This window comes from Oratosquilla oratoria, chromosome 19 (genome assembly GCF_046742065.1).
Source record: "Oratosquilla oratoria isolate Oo_2021 chromosome 19, ASM4674206v1, whole genome shotgun sequence".
Classification (NCBI taxonomy): domain Eukaryota; kingdom Metazoa; phylum Arthropoda; class Malacostraca; order Stomatopoda; family Squillidae; genus Oratosquilla; species Oratosquilla oratoria.
In genome coordinates, this window is record NC_134795.1 from 10,718,827 (window position 1) to 10,739,252 (window position 20,426).

Genomic DNA, 20,426 nt, shown 5'->3' on the forward strand with positions numbered 1-20,426 from the left:
ATTTGTTTACTATCTGTTTGTTTATTTTCTTGATTATTATTATGTCAATTTAGTATTATTTACTATATTCCTGCTTATTATTTGACTTTACTTATTTACTTTGTTATTATTTATATTATAAAATCTATTTATCATTATTTTTTTTTTATTTTTTATTTTTTTTTTTTTTTGCATCCAACCTAGTTATGACCAAAAGGTCTCCTGTTGGCATGCTCCTCCTTTGTAGTCCTTTGTAATCATCCTTGATGATCAGACACAATCAGGGACATCAAATTTGTCACTCAATTGCAAGCCATGGTTGATGAAGACCCCAGCCGGTCCATGAGGTTCATTGCCAGAGAGCTGCAAGTGTCTGAGGGCACTGTAAGGAAGATATCAGATACAAGTCAAACAAGATGCGTAAAAGTCAACTCCCCTCTGGAGAATGACATGCTCTGGTTCTTTTCAGATGAAAAGAGCTTCTGTCAGGACCAGACCCACAACTCTCAGAACAACAGGTGGTTGGCTGTCTGTCCCAAGGATGTGCCAAGAGTCATGAAAACCAAGTTTCCTGCAACTGTCATGGTGTTTGGGATAGTCTGCAGCAAGGGCCAAGTCATGCCCCCATTCTTCTTTCCCCAGGGGCTCAGGGTGAGCACCGAAGTGTACATCAATGCCCTGCAGACCCATGTGAAACCGTGGTTGCCCCTGATGTGTGGCCCCCTAACTCACCTGACCTCAACCCTATGTACTATTTTGTATGGGGCGCAGTTGAATGAGATACTAACTGCACCACATGCAAGAGTAAGGATGATCTGATCAGTCAGATCAAGGTCACCTTTGCCAATCTCTCCAAGGAGGTCATGAAGAAGACCTGTGCCAGGTTTTGAGGGTGTGTTGAGGATGTCATTGATTCAAAGGGCAGATTCATTAAGTAAAAGGACACTAGAAGTATGCTGATACAGAGTCTGTTTTCTTTTTTCCAATAAATGTATTTTCAACTAAAATGTTACTTTTTTGTGTGACCCTAAAAACTACACAATTACTGTAAGCACACCTTATATATATATATATATATATATATATATATATATATATATATATATATATATATATATACACACACATACATATCAACTGGGGGCATATGCCAGGGGGCACATTGATTCACTCACACCAGTATATGAAGAAGGAAACAAAGAACCAACTAATTACAGACCAGTCATCCTCACAAGCACTGTAGCCAAAATTTGTGAAAAATTTGTCAAGAATAGATGGGTAAAGCACAAGGAAGAAAACAATATCATAAACTCAAGACAATTTGGATTCAGACATAGATCATGTGCTACAAATTTAATCTGTTCCTACTCAAGACTAATAGATATAATACAAGAAAAGGATGGATGGGCTGATTGTGCTTTCCTAGACTTACAAAAAGCCTTCAACAAAGTACCGCACAAAAAATTATTAAAATTGGAAAACATAAGAGGGATACAAGGTAACCCACTAAACTGGATGATTTCCTGCATGGTAGAAAAATGAGAGTAATGCTCAGGTTGGGAGATGATTAGTGGAGTTCCACAAGGATCAGTATTGGCTCCATTAATGTTCGCTATTTATGTGAATGACATGGATGATGATGTGGAATGTTACATGAGCCTCTTTGGAGATGATGCTAAATTGATGAGGAAAGTGAAAACCGAAATGTATTGTGAATCACTACATAGAGACCTAAACAAGGTTTGGAAATGGAGTCAGAAGTAGGAAGTACACTTCAACATTAAGAAATGTAGAATAATGAAGTTTGGAAAAAGTAAAAAAAGAATATCAGGACAATATACAATTGGAACAAAGGAAGTGAAGAAAGTGGAATCTGAAAAAGACCTAGGAGTAATTATCTCAAATGACTTGCCCCCTGATTAACAAATAAACAAAACTGTTGGAGAATCCTACAACTTGCTAAGATCAATAAAAGTGATTTTTACCTGGTTAAACAAAGAAATGGTTAAAAAATATTAGTCACACTAATAAGGCCTGGACTGGAGTATACTGTGACACTATGGTCACCCAGTACCAAAATGAATATAAAGAAAATTGAAAGAATCCAAAGAGCAACCATGAAAATGGCCCTAGTACTTTCAAACCTGTCATATGAGGAGAGATTGGCTAAAGTGAAATTACCTATTTTGGAACAAAGAAAAGAGAGAGGCAACCTACCTGACCATCTACAGAATCATGAAAGGAACAGAAGTCCTTGATAGAGAGGACTTATTAAATTGGGACAAGAGAAATACAAGAGGACATGGAAAGAAACTCAAAAAGGATAATTATATTAGAGACCTGACAAAATGAGAGAAAAACAAAACAAAAAAATCTACACAGAGTGGACATCTGGAACAAACTGGAAAAAACAATAGTGTGCGAAAAATACATAGAAAAATCTAAGAGCAAACTAGACACTGCGAGATATAAAGACGGGACACCATGAGCATAGCTCTCCTTCCTGTAAGATACAACTAGGTAGGTAAATATACACAGGTGCCAGTGCCCACAGTCTCTCCAAACAAGTTCCCATGCAGCCAGCCTTCCCACTTCAAATAACTATTGACATGTTTAACTAATTTGCCCCAACCATGAATTATGTGAGCATTCCCTTCATCTCCATCAAGGGTTGTTTCTTGCAGACAACCCTGTAAGTGGGATCAACATCAGGGAAACATGTCACATGCCCATATAGCCAGAGTTGATGTTCACAAGTTATGTAAGTAACTGGTCTCAACCTAATTTCACAGTAAGGTCTCTGGTTTGACATGAAGTCATTCCAGCAATATCCCTCGAGTCTCTGAAGCCACTTAGTACCAATGACATCAAGATGCCTCTTCCAGTCAGCATTCAATGTATATGTCTCACAGCCATACAGCAAGTGACTTGATTCAAATTTTAATCCTCCTGCATCAATAATGACAGTGCCATATACTCTGGTTGAGAGAATCCATAACACCACAGGCAATGCCAATCATTCGAATACTTCCTGAACTGACCCACCACTTTTATGCACTACACTCTTAAGGTAAGCTTTCCAAGATCTTAATGTCTTTGTCTTCACCACATGCATGGACAGATTGAACTGTGTCATCCAGTAAGCCTCAAAACTCCTGAATCTTGGTCTTGGTCCAAGAGTACTCAAGTCCAAGCAGTCTAACTTCCCTGTGCAGTGACTTGAGGGGTACAACCAGGACCTCCAATGACTCTGAAAGAAGGACAGCTTCATCAGCAAACACAGGGTCAGTGACCTTGGTGTTGCCAATAGATGTTCCAGATCAATATTGATCAACAGCTGTCCAATACCCAGTCCATGCAGGTGTTGAAAAGTGTTGGGCCAAGGACACACCCTTACCTCCCTCCTGAATTAACAGGAAAGCTAGACATGCCTCCTTCATACTTTATGGTATAACCCAGATATCAGGTCAATAATCCTTGCAGGAATCCTACAGCTCTACACAAGATCTCAGAACACTTCACACTGCACCAAGTCAAATGCCTTCTTGAGATCTACACAAGCTACAAGAAACCCCTGTTGAAACTCACGTCAGTGCTCCACAAGAATGCGAAGCACGAGAATCCAATCAATTGTTGACTTACCTGGAGTGAACCCAGACTGTTCAGGCCTCTGAAACTTTAGCAGATGTGAATGAACCTATGTCAGCAAGAAGATGGGCAAGCACCTTACCTGGCACACTGCAGTTGTTGTTGCAGTCCTGCCAGTCCCCTTTCCCCTTCCAGATAGGGATGACCAGACTCCTTTTTTCCAGTCTGAAGGAATGGTACCAGACTACCAGACAATAGACAGTACCACATGCAACCTGCAGTTCATGCTTCTCCTCCACCTTTTAGCAACTCCGCACCGATGTTACAGATGCCAGCTGACTTTCCAGCCTTCAATTTACTCAACCTCTCTGACCTCTATCAAAGAGGACAGAGATTTGTCTATTGGTAGATCAGGAACTGCCACCTAAACATCATTGGGAGGAAGCTACCAGATTGGAGGGTCACGCATGAATAACTGCTCAAAGTATTCAGCAAAGGGGCTATTGTCCTGTCTTTTTTAAATCATTTCCTCACACACTGATTGAGAAATCCCCATAAAAACAAAAAAAATTCTTTTGTCATTCAATTTATGGCTTTGGCCTCCTTTACAAAGTCCCATGTCTTTGCACATCCATCTTCATTTGCATCTTTTCTAATCCAAAAATTCTAAAACTTTTCTTCTTGTGCTAACTTCTAATACTTGCAAATCACTTCATTTGCCTGCAACTTAATTTTCATAGGATAAAAGTAATTTTCCTTATAAAGACATAACCTAAACATGTAACCAATCTGATTTGTTAAATCTCAAAAATTTCCCATAATCATGACAGTATTCCCCCTAGCCTTTTGCATCTCATTTTCCTGGCATACCTTCCATAGAGTAATATGGTCTTCCTACTAGCCAACAATTATAACACACCTAGTCTTATTATTTATAACTCTGATAAGATATTCCCTATTATTTTTAATAATCTTCTCTATTGTTTCTTACAGTCTATGTCTTCTCTTCTCTGCTGCTCCATGACCTCTTTAAAGTTTACACTATACTAATGTTCAATCCTTGAACATTAAACAATTCACTGATCTTATCCTCATTTGATTTTGTCATGATCTTGCTGAGATTAATCATTTCATTCATCAAATTTTTATTTTTCCTTTCATGCTGATCAATTTCTGCTTTCGGATCCAGGTTTGTATGTATTTTTTTCTTGTTCAAACTTTTGATTTAAATAATCAAACTTTGAATCATGGGAGGAAAGTAAATTCCTCAACAGTTTCAACTCTGTGTGGAAGCATATCAGGATAAATAGCAAGCAAAGGATGAGGACCACAGAGTTGGGTAAGAGGTGGGTAGAGTGAGAGTGATAAGAGGGATTTAGGAGACATGTGATTAAGTAAGGGCATGTGGATGGAAGAGTAGGATGGGGAGAAGAAAGAGTGGGAGAATATGGGGAGGAAAAGGTGAGGGTAGAAGAGGAAAAGAAGGATGATGAGGTAGAGGTTGAGGATGAGGAGAAAGAGGAAAAGGAGTAGGAGAAGAAGAGGAGGAAGAGGGAGAGGGGGAGAGAAAAGAGGAGAGGAGGAGGAGGGAGGAGGGAGGAGGGAGGAGGAGGAGGAGGAGGAGGAGGAGGAGGAGGAGGAGGAGGAGGAGGAGGAGGAGGAGAAGGAAGAGGAGGAGGCGGCGGCCCCAGGTCTCTCTTGCAGGAGACCCACAGCTCCCATGTAACCAGCTACAGCCACTGGATGGGTCCATAATTCATTTAGCAAAGAAATACTGTGCTGCTGTCAAGGGATTATTAGTGTCTGGCATTGTAGGATAAGGTGTCATTGTCTTCTGTGTGGTTGTTGCATTTAGAAGGAGGAGAATAAGAATTTAAAAGATGGCAAGGGAAAATAGGGGTTTGGAAAGATGGTGATGGCAAGGAAAGGGAAGGGAAAGAGATGGGGGAACAGGGAGTGGGTAAAAGGGAGTGGGGGACAGTTAACAAGAAAGGAAAGATAGGAAGGGAGAGAAGGGGAAGGGAAAAAGGGAGGGGGAAAGGAAAAAGGGAGGGGGAAGGGAAAAAGGGAGGGGGAAGGTAGGGGTGGAGAGGGAGGGTTAGGGTAATAAGAATGAGATACTTGCCTGTGTCCTGAGCGATGAGAAACAGTCCTTGCATACCACAACTGAGTGCCCATTGTCCACCACCATGCCATTAGCTGGGCGGTTGTGCTCTTTCAGGAATGGGTAGTCCTGCAAAGTATAAAGACCAGGTGAGGCATAGTGAAAAAGACAATATGCATTTGAGAGCATGAGTATGTAAACTAGCATGGATGCCTGACTACTGAATTACAAACCTACACTTAATTTGGGTTCTAGTTATATCTCATTATTCTAATTTGAGACCATTCATGTTTAACCTTCTGCATGACCATGTATGCGTATTTACCATTAATATCCAATCTAAAATGACTTCTAGTATTACTTTGTTTCCCTCACAGCCTAGGAATCCCAACTCACCCCCTCCCCCTCCCTCCCTTCCACCTCTCCCTCGTTTTCCTGCCCTTCCTCTTCTTCCTTCGGCTCTTCCCCCCCTCCAGTAACCACTCCCTCCTCCCCTAACCTCTGCAGTTACATTATTGGCCCCTTTGAATGCTACCAGATCCATCCATATACAGTATATATACTCAGTACATCTCATACTTGTAATTTTGCACACCTACCCACTTTCTTGGCACTCTCTTGTATTGTACCTTTCCCAATTATTACCAAAACTATTCTTATATTTTATCCATTACTGTGAGTATTTGTTTTGCAGCTTATATTACCAGAATTGTATTCTATCATACGTCACCAGAATTATCCATATATAATTTATTTTTGTACAAATGTCATCTTTGCTGCATTTGATTGTCTACTTTTTGTTATTACAGTATACTCTTGAAAATGTCTTATTCAAGATGAAACAATAAGCTCTACAATTAAAGGAAACAAAATGGAAAAATACAGACCCCTGGTTTCAGTTCACCCAGTTAATGGCAAAATTTTGATCAGAAAAATTGAGAACATGAGAAGAAAACTAAATAACCATTGCAATGCTGTCATTGTCAGAGAAACAAACCAAAAGAAACAGAAGATCTGTGTATATTTATACATACATATATTATATATATATATATATATATATATATATATATATACATACATACATATACAGTATTTACCTAGTTGTATTATACGGGAAGGGAGTTATGCTCATGGTGACCCATCTTTGAATCTCTCAGCATCAAGTTTTTTCTTAAAATCTTGAATAGTGTTTGCACACACTGTTTCTTTGTCTAATTTGTTCCAGGTATCTATCACTCTGTGTGGGAAGCTATTTTTTTCAGATCTCTTCTGTAATTATCTTTTTTTAGTTTCTTTTTATGTCCTCTTGTTTTTCCATTGTCCCATTTCAATAAATAATTTTTATCCAAGATTTCTATTCCCTTCATAATTCTATAGATAATAGGTTTCCTCTTTCCCTTCTTTATTCTAGAGTTGGTAATTATAATTTTGAGTCTTTGTTCATATGTCATTTTGAAAAGAGTTGGTGCCAGTTTTGTTGTTGCTCTTTGTATTCTTTCTAATTTTTTTATATTCTTTTTGGTACTGGGTATAGTGTTGCTGCATACTCGAGTTTTGGTCTTATTAGTGTAGTTAAATTTTTTTATCATTTCCTCGTCCAAATAGGCAAATGCCACTTTTATTGACCTCAATAAATTGCTGATCATCACTCCAATGTCTTTTTCCGAGTTTACTTTTTTGACCTCTTCACCAATTTTATACTCTCTCGATATTAGGCCGAAGATGCACAAGAGGTTGCTCCTCAGGTCTAAACTTTACTTCAGAGAACAGCATCAGTGGGCAGTTCCCTTTCTTAGATGTAAAGGTTGAAGCCAGTTCTCAAGGTTTTAGGACCAGAGCATACATCAAGTGGAGTGTGTGGAGATGGGGTGGGTGGAAATGGATTTATGCCTTTGACTTTGGCTACCTCCCTTGTAAGGGGGAAAAAACCCTTGGTATATGTATGTATGCATATACTGTGTATGTATATATATATATATATATATATATATATATATATATATGTGTATATATATATTATACATATATACATTATGTATATATATATATATATATATATATATGTATATATGTATATATACATATACAGGGGGTCACCGCAATTCGACAGGGATGGGGCGGTCTATCATCGGTCGAACCTGGGTTTTGTCGAATCATGACGCAGTTTTTCCCATAGGAATGCATTGTAATTAGGGGGGATAGGGACCGACCTTCAGACCTAGACCCCCCAAAATATCACTATGACCTCTAAAAAACACTGACTAAATCTGTAATATTAAAGGCTTCATTTATATCTAATTTTGTTTATTAAACACATTAAGCTGCTGTACAGTACATTTTTGGAAATAAAAACACTTGCAATAAAATCGCTGGAACCAGCCCCTACTCGCCGTGAATGTTTCTAGTGTCCAGCTGGTGGTGGATGTTGTGGCCTGCAAGTCCTCCTACAGTGACAAGGTACGCTCCTGCATGAGCCCCATGCTGATCAGCATCTTGCGTTGTGTCCTGTCCTCTATCCACTTGATCAACATGTCCTCTATCGTGTCGAGACGGGAGTCCCTTGAGCCACGGAGAACAAGGGAAGTCGTGGAAGATGTTGATACAGCGGCCTGGCGGTACTTGTCCCTGTTCTTCCAAATCGTTGATACTGATGATCTCAGGACACCCATTTCCGCTGCAACGGCAGAATGAGCCATACCTGCCTCACACTTTCTTATAAGCTCAAGCTTATCTTTGAAAGGCAGGAAAGTGTGTTTTTTAGGGGTGGGGCCAGAGGTGGATTTGCGTGGCATGGTGGAGGTGGAACAGCGGAGCATGGCTTGCCTCAACAATGGCTGGGGCGAGAGTGAGACAGAGTGGCGCATCGTGAGTGGCGGCAAATTTGACCGGGTGGGTGGCACGCGAGATTTGAGTGTCAAATTGTCGAGTCGGGCTGTCGAACCTTGAGGGTTGGGTATAAATTAGCTACGTATTGTCGAATTTGTGATAATTCAAATTGTGAACGGTCGAATTGCGGTGACCCCCTGTATATGTATATGTATATATATATATACATATATATATATCTAAGAGGTGCTAAGATGGGAGGGAGGGTGGAGGGGTGTGGAGTGTTTTCAGGGATGGAATGGATGGGAATGATTTTATGCCTTTTCCTTTTTGGCTACCTCCCTAGTAAGGGGGAAAAAGCCTTGGTGTATGTATGTATGTATGTATATATATATATATATATATATATATATATATATATATATATATATATATATATATATATATACTGTATATATTTACCTAGTTTTATTTTACGGGAAGGGGAGCTATGCTCGTGGTGTCCCATCTCCATATCTCGTTTTATCTAGACTGTTTTTAAATTCATGTATCATTTTTGCACACACCACATTCTCATCTAACTTGTTCCAAACGTCTATTATCCTGTGGGGAAAGCGGTTCTCTTTCAGGTCTCTTCTATAATTGTCTTTCTTGATTTTCTTTCCATGTCCTCTTGTATCTCTACCATCCCATTTTATTAGATCCTCTCTATCAATTATTTCCATGCCTTTCATGATCATATAGTTATCAAGTCTCCTCTCTCTCTTCTTTGCTCCAATGTCTGTAGCTCAAGTTTTGCCAGTCTCTCCTCATATGATAGTTCTGAGAGCATTGGTGCCAATTTCGTAATTGCTCTTTGTATTCTTTCAAGTTTTGTTATACATTTTTTTTTTTTTGTACTTGATGACTACATTGTCACTGCATACTCCAAATTTAGTCTTATCAAATTGACTAGTATTTTCTTCACCATTTCTTCGTTCAGGTATGTAAATGCCACTTTGATTGTCTAAAATAATATAAAAGATAAGTCTCCACGGTCCAGGGTGGTTTCATCAAAAGATGTCTCCGTGGTCCAGGGTGGTTTCATCGATTTTGTTAAAACCCTTCAAGTGCTCAGTCGGCGTGGCAATCTGCGGACACCTCCCTGTAAGCCTATTTTGCACATGTGTAGATCATCATCCTGTGCGATATGTTGTTACAGGGGACAGCTAGATGTCTGCAACGGAAGCCATATTGTCGTTATTCAAATGGAGGTTGGAGGTATGAGTACATTTGCTATTGTGTTTGTGAATTTTGATGATTAACATATCATCTTGATACTTGCTATCTTTATAATTACTTTTGTCGATTAATTTGTAATATTAGGTTCTTTAGGGAAGAAGGAATCAAATGAAGACATTGTATTAAATGTAGATACTTTGCAGTAAGTGAAATGTGCCAAAAATGGTGAGTTTGGAAAAGAAATATATATATATATACTAATAATACAAATTAAACCATTTCAAAGGTGACACATTTTAAAAATGGTACGTCTGTAAGTCCTCTGAGGTCGTATGTTCTCCGAGACAGTAAGTTCTCTGAGGGTGCAAGTTCTCCGAGGGTGCAAGTTCTCCGAGGGTGCAAGTCCTCCGAGGGTGCAAGTCCTCCGAGGGTGCAAGTCCTCCAAGGGTGCCAGTCCCCCGAGGGTGCAAGTCCTCCAAAGTTGTAAACCCTTCGAGGCTGCAAGCGCCTCCGAGGTCGTAAGTCCTACAAGGGTGCAAGTCCTCTGAAGTTGCAAGTCCTACGAGGTTGTATAATAAGTCCTCCAAGGTAATAAGTCCTCCAAGGTAACAAGTCCTCCAAGGTAACAAGTCCTCCAAGGTCGCAAGTCCTCAAAGGTCGCAAGTCCTCAGTGGTCGCAAGTCCTCAGTGGTCGAAAGTCCTCAGTGGTTGCCATGTTCCCTTGAACTGACCAGGAAAAAATGTCCCTTGGGTTCGGCCTCAGCCTCGGCCTTGGGGCGGACCCCAACACGGGATCCCTATCGTAGGATTAGAGCACAGAGTGCTGCGGCCGTAGGCCTCTGTTTGTGCAGAGAGGGGGGGTCGCCGATTTAATGAAGCGGCCTTGCTGTGGATGTGCTGTGTCTTGCGACGCTGCTTCTGACCCAGGGCAGTGGACAAGGTGCAGGGATGACCCGTCATCCAGGAGGTGCTAAGATGAGAGGGAGGGTGGAGGGGTGTGGAGTGTATTCAGGTATGGAATGGGTGGGAATGATTTTATGCCTTTTCCTTTTTGGCTACCTCCCTTGTAAGGGGGAAAAAGCCTTGGTATATGTATGTATTTTTCTTCATTTCCAGTTCAAATAATATGTGGTCACTATTACTTAGTGGTGTCTTATATTCAATCTTGTCCACTATTTCAGCTTCTGATGTGATTATTAGGTCCAGCCTCAATGGCTCTTCCTCATTTCTATACTTAGTATTCTCTTGTATCCATTGTCATTGTATGTTCTATAATCATATCAAGTAGTACATTTCCCCATAGGTCATCTTCCCCCTTCACTGTCGTCTCTTCCCAGCAGATTTCTTTACAATTAAAGTCACCTATTATAACTATTCTTCCTATATCTTCCATTATTTTATTGTTATCCTTGTGTCTTCTAACATATTCTTGTGTTCTCTCTCTTCCCACGAAGCCGTTTTAGGAGGCATATTATTTACCACAAACTTCCTGCTCTTCTTGTTCCTGTCCTCTATTTCCATCATAATCATCTCCACTTTATTCTTTCCATATGTAACATTTCTCACAATTATATCCTAAGTCAGGAACAGAACTCACCACCTTGTTTTACTTCTCTGTTTCTAATCCAATAATTATATACACCATGTCCTACACTGTTGGGTGGTAATGAACTTTTCAATTTTGTCTCTACAATTCCCATTATGTCAGGTTCTTTTTCCTTCAGGTAATAATTCAGTTCATTCAAGCCTGTTATTAATTCATCTATATTTGTGAAGGGCACTTTTAATTTTCTGTTACCTCCATCCTGCTTTCTGTTTTTCTCTGCTATGAACCATTTCCTCACTTTCATATCCACTACTCTCCAATAGAATTTATCTTTGTCTGACTCTGTTCTGTTCTTGTTTTTCCCTTGGCTTCGATTCTTTTTGTTTTTTCTTCCTCTCTTTCCTCTTTATTCATCTCTCTTTTTATCCATACCTGTTTGTACTGATCACTTTCTGCTAGTTTCCCTTTTTTTGATAAGACATTCTCTGCCATTGTTTGTGACCTGAATTTAACCTTAATTGATCTAGTCTTGTCTATATTGTATTTCCCTAGTCTATATATTTCTTCAATTTCTTTCCCTATCTCCTGTTCACCTTCTTGAAATATTTTAATACCTTATTTACTTTCTCTTTCTCATCTCTTACTCTTGTAGTCCTATTTGGATTATGCTTCTCTTCCATTCCTAATATAATTATACATTTCTTTTTATCTGCTATGTCTCTTACTATATTCACCTTCTCTCTCATCACTTTAATACCTGTGTTCTTAGTGTGTTCCTTTATCTGTTGTTTCACTATATCTCTAAATTCAATTTTATTATCCTCCTGAGCTTTTTTCCAACCACTTACCTCTTTTGCTATGGACTCTTTATTCTCTTTATTATTCTTTAATTCCTCATTTTCATTACTTCTTTTAACTGTCTTTTTATTTATTCTATTTATTTAGGTTTAGATTCTCCTTTAGTTCTTCCAATTTATCATCTCTTTGTGTAATTAGTGCGAGTTGGCTAAACCTAACCTCCCATGATTCCATAATTTTTGTTAGTTTTTCCTGTAGACTTGCTAATTGGGGGAGGTTGTCATCTCCTCCCCCCTCATTAAATCCATAGAAATAATTACCTTCACTTTCTACTGGTTTTCTCTTATCTATATTTCTAATTTTAAGCCCTTTACTGACTTGTTCGACTTCAGCTTTGTCGTCTGCACATCTCGTTTACACCCCTTCTGACGTCTGGGGCCTGTTCTTCCCCTTCCTCATTTTCTTCTATTTCCCTCAATAATCCCTTCCCTTCTCATTTTTCTTCACCTGCCCACTACACCACAAGCTTTCCCCTTCCATACTAATACAACACAGGTACTCCCTCGTCTTTGAAATTCACGAAAATTGCTCTCTTTCCGGAGTTCCAATCGCCGTCAATCCGACGATCGTGTGTGCGTGAGTATTTACCTAGTTGTATTTTGCGGGAGAAGAGCTATGCTCGTAGGGCATCGCAGTTGTATCTTTCCGCGTCCAGTTCTTTCTTAAAGCCATATATAGTTTTAGCACTAACTGTTTTCTCTTTAAATTTATTCTATGTATCTATCACTGTATGGAAAGCTATTCTTTTTTCAAATCTCTTCTGTAACTGTCCTTCTTAAGTTTCTTCCTGTGTCCCCTTGTATTTCTTCTATCCCATTTAAGTAGATCATCCATCAAGGTTTTCCATCCCTTTCATAATTCTATAGATGGTTATCAAATCGCCTCTTTCTCTTCTTTCCTCCAGAGTTAATAAGTTTAGCTTGTCCAATCTTTGTTAGTGCTCTTTAAATTCTTTCTAGTTTCTTTATATTTTTCTTTGTACTAGGTGTCCATAGTGACGCTGCATACTCTAATTTGGTCTTATCAGTGTAACTAGTATTTTCTTCACCATTTCCTCATCCATGTAGTCAAAGGCCACTTTTATTGATCTTATTAAGTTGTAGGTTTCTCCAACTATTTTGTTTACATGTTTGTCTGGTGTCATGTCATTTGAAATGATTACTCTTAGGTCTCTTTCTGAGTTTACTTTTGTAACTTCCTTTGTACCAATTTTGTATTGACCGGATATTCTACTTTTTGCTTTTACCAAATTCCATTATACTACATTTTTTAATGTTGAAATCCACTTCGTCTTTACTCCAATTCCAGACTATGTCTAGATCTCCCTGAAAAGATTTGCAATCTTCTTCGTTACTCACTCTCTTCAATAGTTTCGCATCATCCGCAAAGAAGTTTATACAACATTAAATTCCTTCATCCATGTCGTTTATATAAACAGCAAACATTATTGGATCCAACACAAGAGTCTTGGGGTACTCCACTTGTCATGTTTACCCATTTTGAGTTCTTTTCTCTAAATATCACTCTCATTTTTCTTCCTTTCAAAAAGTTTTTCATCCATTCTAATAAGTTTCCTTGTATTCCACCTATTATCTAAATTTTCCTTTAGTAGTGTTTTGTGAGGTACTTTGTCAAAAGCCTTTTGTAGGTCCAGGAAGGCACAATCTGCCCAGCCATCTCTTTCTTGTATTATATCTAGCAATCTTAAGTAAAAGCATATTAAGTTTGTTGTACATGATCTTCCACTTCTAAATCCAAATTGGTTGGGGCTTAATATTTTGTTCTCTTCCAAGTGTTTAGTCCATTTATTTTCTATCATTCTTTCGCATATTTTTGCAATTGTGCTTGTAAGAGATACCGGTCTATAATTTGTTGGATTTTCCTTATTTCCTCCCTTATACATTGGTACTATATTAGCATTTTTCTACTCTTGTGGTACTTTTCCTTCTTTGAATGAGAAGTCACTTATCTTGTGTATTTTATCTGTGAGTTCATCTATGCATTCTTTTAATATCCAGTTCGCTATTCCGTCTGGCCCATGTGACTTTCTGACATCGGGTTTCCTTATTTGGTCCCTTATTTCTTTCTGTGTCACCATTATTTCTTTCATTTTAGGGGATCCTTGCTGATGACTATCATCCCACAATTGTGAGCTTTCAACTGTAAATGCAGACTTAAAGTGTCTGATCATTACCTCAGCCATTTCTACATCTCCTATGTATTCTTGATTTCCTTCACGCAATTTCACTATTTTGTGTTTGCCTTTTAGTTTGTCGTTTACATATCTGTAAAATAGTTTAGGTTGATCTTTGAATTTTGCTATCATATTTTTTCATAGTTTCTTTTTTCCTCTTTTCGTATGTCTACGTATTCATTTCTCAGTTTGATGTATGTTTGCCATTTAGTCTCTTTTCCATCTTTTCCAAGCTTTGTCTCTTCTATCTTTACCATTGCTACGCTTTTTATTATACCAGCACTTTGTGTACTCCCTCTTCTGTTTCTGCTTAGGCACATATTTGTCTGTTCCCTCTTTATATAATTCTTTGAAAATGTTCCAATTCTCTTCCGTCTTTGTTTTATCATTTCCAAATTTTTCCCAACAGGCATTTTGAGGAAAAAAAAAAAAAAAAAAAAAAAAAAAATCTAAGTTTTACAAAATCAGTTTTATTGTACATTAATCTTCTTTCTCTATGTTTCTCATTCCTTTTTACCACATTTTTCCCCATAAGTTCGATTTCTATTAGTATGTGGTCACTCTTTCCAATTGGTGTTTTATATTTCATTTCTTCCACAATTTCAGGTTCAGAGGTTAATATAAAATCTATTCTTGATGGTTCTTCGTTTTGTCTAAATCTAGTATTTTCTTTAACCCATTGCGTCAATGTGTAATCGATCGTCATATCCAGTAGGACATTGCCCCAGAGTTCCTCTCCACCTCCCATTGTCAATTCTTCCCAATTTATTTCCTTTGCATTAAAGTCACCCATAATTACTATATTTTCTCCATATTTCAGTGTCTCGGTTAATTTATTCTTTGGGTCTTCTAGTAATTTTGAGTGTTCGCTGTCAGTCCAAGTCTTAGTTTTTGGTGGCACATATACTATAAACCTTCTACTTTTCATACTGCTGTTTTCGACTTTAACTGTGATTAATTCCACATTATCTTTTCCTTCTGTTGCCTTTATTACATTTAGGTCCTTTCATAGTCAATAGCATGACTCCTCCCCACTGTTTGTCCATCCTTGTCACACCGTACTTGATTGTATAGGACCTTTTACTTTTGTCTCCGCAATTCCCATTATGTCGGTTTTCTCTATTGCCAAATAGTCATTCAATTCATTTAGTCCTGAAATCATACCGTCCATATTTGTATATGCCACTTTTAATTTTTTCTTCTCTTCTCTTTTTTGGTTTAAGTTTCCATTTTTCTGATGTACCACTTTCTCAGTCTCAGATCCAGCACTCTCTCTCACAAAATCTGTCTCCATTTTCTCTCTTTTCCTTGGCCTCACTTCTCAATTCCCTATCTTTCTCTTATTCCTCTGCATTCATTTCCTTTTTTATCCATACATTTTTGCATTTTTCACTGCTTGGTAGTTTTGTAGCTTTTAATAGTATTTCTTCTATTACTTGTGTTCTTAGTTTGATTTTCATTGGTCTGTTTTTTTTTGTTTTTTTTTTAGTATGTACCCATCCTGTGTATGTCATCGATTTCTGTATCTAGATTCTGTCCATCTTCAACCGTTTTTAGAATCTCCTTCGCAATTTCTTTCTCTTCCTTTTCTCTTTGGTATATGTGTACATTGTGTGTGTATTTACCTAGTTGTACCTAGTTGTATCATATGGGAAGAGAGCCATGTTCGTAGTGCCCCGTCTTTGTATCTTTCAGCATCAAGTTTGTTCTTAAATTCTTAAATAGTTTTTGCACACTGTGTGTGTGTAATGGAAAACGTGAAATGGCAGGGGAGAGTTAAATGTTGAGACAGTGGATGGGGGAAAAGAGAGAAGGGGGAAAGATAGTAGAGTGGAATATGGAGGGGGGAAGAATAGGGTGAAAAAGATATGGTGGGGGTATCACACCACTTAGTCTTAATTTAATTTTCCTCCACTTCATTATAGTTTACGTTTTCTTTTAATACGTTATCCATTTTTGTAAATGTTAACTGCTCAGGTTTTCTTTCCCTCTTTTGATCCTGGCAAGGTCGCCACCTATCACGTCACTCTCATAGGGTTACTTACTTTAGTAATTTTCCCCCTAAATTAATGAAAACGAGGTGACTCAATTTAATGTTTTATATCAAATCAGAGGGAAGAAAATGATAAATATTTAACATTTATAATTTTCTAATAAAACTTTATTCATGCATTAAAATGTCACAATAGAGTATAAAACTATTTTACAGATAATTCACAGCCAAAAACACCTAAGGAGGATCTGAGAGGTGAAGACATGGACGTCTTATGGACCAGGAAAGTCCGGGAGACTCTAGTCGGCCAGGGCGAAGATACGGATGTTTGGATCAGGCGAATCCAAGGAACTCTAGTCAGCCGTGACGAAAACACGTGCGTCTTATGGATCAGGAGTCTAAGAGACTCTAGTCGGCGTAACAAAGACACGGACGTCTAATGGATCAGGAGAATCCAGGGGACTCTATTCGGCTGTGGGGAAGACACGGGCGTCTTATACAGTAGATCAGGAGAGTCTAGGGGACTCTAGTCGGTCGTGACGAAGACATGGACGTCTTATGGATCAGAAGAGTCCAGGGACCTCTAGTTGGCCGTCGTGACGAAGATACGGACGCCTCTAGTTGGGCGGGACGAAGTCTTTGTCACATGGGCGTCCTGTAGGTTGACGATGGGCCGACGTCAGGAACGGTGTCCACTCTTCATTCTTTCTTGGTTTTTAGGTTCTCTTCTCACTGTGTACGTTCTCTGGTGTTTGTTTTAGTAGCGACCCTATGACGCCACGATAGAAATACGTTAAGGACATTACGTGATTTCGTCTGAAACGTATTCCTACTCCTTCCGTTCACACACCTCCACTGGGTGAATCACGCCCGCGGTCCCCACAAGACGTGCAAAATGTACCTCTCTACGTTCGGTACGTCTGTACATACGAGTACAACTACTTATAATTGTGCATTAAACAATAAAAAATAAATACAATGTTAATTCACCTTAATCACATAAATGTACACATATATATTCATAATCACGCTAAGGCGTAACAGGGGATACAGAAAGAGGGGGAAATATAGGAAGGAGGGAGAGAGAGGGGGGAGACAGGAAGCGAGAGAGGGAAAAAGAGAAAAGGAGGGGGAGATAGAAGAACACATAGACGAAGATGGAAAATTTGAGTAGAAACAAGAAAAGATGAGGTGGAAATAGTTCTGAAAATTATGAGAGCAGGTAAGGCACTTCGGTTAGATGGATGTCATTCAGAGTGTATGAAAGGAGGTATAGTAATAGTGGACCGGCTAGTGAGGTTGCTTAAAGTGTGTCTAAGAGAGGGTGGAGTGCAGAAGGACTGGAGAAGTGCCTGTACATTTCCTCTTTACAAGGGAAAGGGGGACAAATGTGAGTGTAGTAGTTTCAGAGGGTTCAATTAGTTAAGTGTAGTTGGGAAGGCTTATGGGGGGGTTTAAATGAGAGGATTAGGAAAGGAACAGAGAGGGTAATTGGTGAGGAACAGTGTGGGTTTAGGAAAGGCAGGGGTTGCTAGGATCAGATTTTTGTGGTAAGGCAGATATGTGAGAAAGCTTTAGGAAAAGGTAAGAATGTTTTCGAGGCCTTTGTGGATTTGGAAAAAGTTTACGACAGGGTAGACAGGAAGGAACTGTGGGAGGTTTTGCAGATATATGTGATGGGGGAAAGCTGTTTAGGGCGGTCAAGTTTTTACGATAGTAGAGCTTGTGTTAGAATGGTAAATGGAAAGAGCGAGTGGGCTGCGGTACAGGTTGGACTGCGTCAGGCATGTGTCATGTCGCCGTGGCCGCTCAATTTATACATGGATGGGGTGGTACGGGAGGTAAAGGCGAGGGTACTGGGCAGGGATTGAATGGTTAAAGAAAATTGAGAGAAGTGGGAGGTGAGCCAGTTGTTGTTTGCTGACGACACTGAGCTTCTGACGGGGTCAGGAGATTAAGGGAATTAGTGATGGAGTTTGGGGTTGTACACAATAGGAGAATTTTGAAGGTAAATGTGGGTAAAAGGTGATAAAATGTACAAGGGGTGGTACGGGAGGTAAAGGCGAGGGTACTGGGCAGGGATTGAAGATGGTTAAAGAAAATTGAGAAAAGTGGGAGGTGAGCCAGTTGTTGTTTGCTGACGACACTGAGCTTCTGACGGGGTCAGGAGATTAAAGGAATTAGTGATGGAGTTTGGGGTTGTACACAATAGGAGAATTTTGAAGGTAAATGTGGGTAAAAGGTGATAAAATGTACAAGGGGTGAGGATGACAGTGAATTGGAAGGAAGTCTTAAGAAGAGAGGCTGGAGGAAGTGGATAGCTTTAGGAAGTTGCGGTTGCATGTGGCAGGAAAGGGAGTGGGGGTACAGGTAAATTGTAGATTTAGAGAATCAAATAAAAGTCTTCGGGGATTTAAAAGTGTCATGAGAATTAGGCATCTGGGAATGGATACAAAGAGATTGTATGAAGGGATGGTTTTGCTGACGGCTTTGTATGTGACACAAATGGAATTTAAGAGGTAGAGAGGATTTTTTATAATGTGAGATGAAATGTCTGAGAAATATTGTAGAGGTTACAAGGTTAGATAAAGTGAGAAACGAGGTGAAGAGGAAAGCGGGAATGGAGAAGATGACAGACTGGGCTGATGAAAGAATATGGGGATGGTTTGGACATACGAAAAGAATAAGCGATGAAAAATTAGTAAAAGAAGTGTGGAAGGCGGTGGAAGGAGTGAACTTAAGGAGACGACGAGGATGAGATGGATGGATGGGGTGAAGGGAGCGTTGAGAAATAGGGAAATATTTGTTAAGCAAGGGAGAAGGCAGGAGATAAGGATGAGTGGAGTGTTGCTGTGTATAGATTATACTGTTATGTAAGAAAGGGAGGGGCGGGGGATGGGGGTGATTATGTGCATGAGGGGATGGAGAGGTGGGGGTCGCCGATTAAGTGAAGCGGCCTCGCTGTGGATGTTCTGTCTTGCTCCACTGCTGCTGACACAGGGCAGAGGGTGGGACACAGGGTTGATCGTCATCAATGAAGAGCTAAAATAAGAGGGAGGAAGGGGTGGGGGCAGGTACCTTTGACTTGGCTAACTCCCTTGTATGTGGGAAAAAGTTCTTGGTATGTATGTGTGTGTGTATATATATATATATATATATATATATATATATATATATATATATACTGTATATATATATATATATATATATATATATATATATATATATATATATATATATATATATATATCACAGTACAGCTATTTTTCACTCTCCTCGCCATCTTTTTCTCTACAGTATTTCACCCTGTTCCACCCCCGCGAAATCTCTCCCTCCAGCCATATATAGCTCTCTCGATCCCTCCACCCTGCCATTTCGGTTTCTCACTCTCATTTTCTGTATACCTGTCTCTCTCTTTCGCTCGATCACCCTCTCCCGCCCGTCTCTCTGCTTCTCTCTCTCACACCACACCCCCTCCCGCCATATTTTTCTCTTCCTCTTTTTCTCCCATTCGCCGTCTGTCTGTCTCTCTCTGTCCACCCTCCCCACCATATCTCTCTTTTTCCTTCCTCCCCCTATCTCCTATTTTCTCTTTCATTAAATGTGTGCGTGGACATCTAAAACTATCATTTCAACGAGCGCCTCATGAACTGGCAAACGTAAAATCAATAATTAATTCCTCTCCCGTCATCATTACATGTGCCCGCCCAACGTATACCAGTTCTTATGGACCTTTGTTTAGGTTTGGCGAGGTTACTTTTCAGAAATGAGGCGATGGCATCCAAAGTATACATATATATTTTAACCTGTAATCACTCTGATGCTATACAATGTTTATTTTGTGTAACCATGATTTTCACGAGACAAAAACTTCGAACTTGCAAAGGTATTTTTTATGCTAAGAAGTCTCTGAATATCATGTTCTAATATATTTGAATTTATTTAATCGCTTAGTTCACTTACTAAATTTTATTTTGAGCAGTGCGAACAAATTAACTGGATTTTAATGCATCATACATGTAACAATACTGTAGTTTAATTTTGTATTATAGTTACTGTACGGGTAATATCTAATGTGTGCATCTTCACATACTGAACAAGTTAGATTGTAATT

General features: G+C 39.1%; 1 protein-coding gene across 6 annotated transcripts in view; it reads right to left on the reverse strand.

Moving 5' to 3' along the window:
• Nucleotides 1–20,426, reverse strand: part of LOC143035728 (uncharacterized) — a 115,591-nt gene that overhangs the window by 34,120 nt on the left and 61,045 nt on the right. For all 6 annotated transcript variants that reach the window (XM_076202628.1, XM_076202632.1, XM_076202631.1 and 3 more), the window contains one exon: nt 5,693–5,800. In XM_076202628.1, coding sequence (XP_076058743.1) covers nt 5,693–5,800 — 108 coding nt within the window. Of the gene's footprint in view, nt 1–5,692; nt 5,801–20,426 lie in introns of those variants that run through there.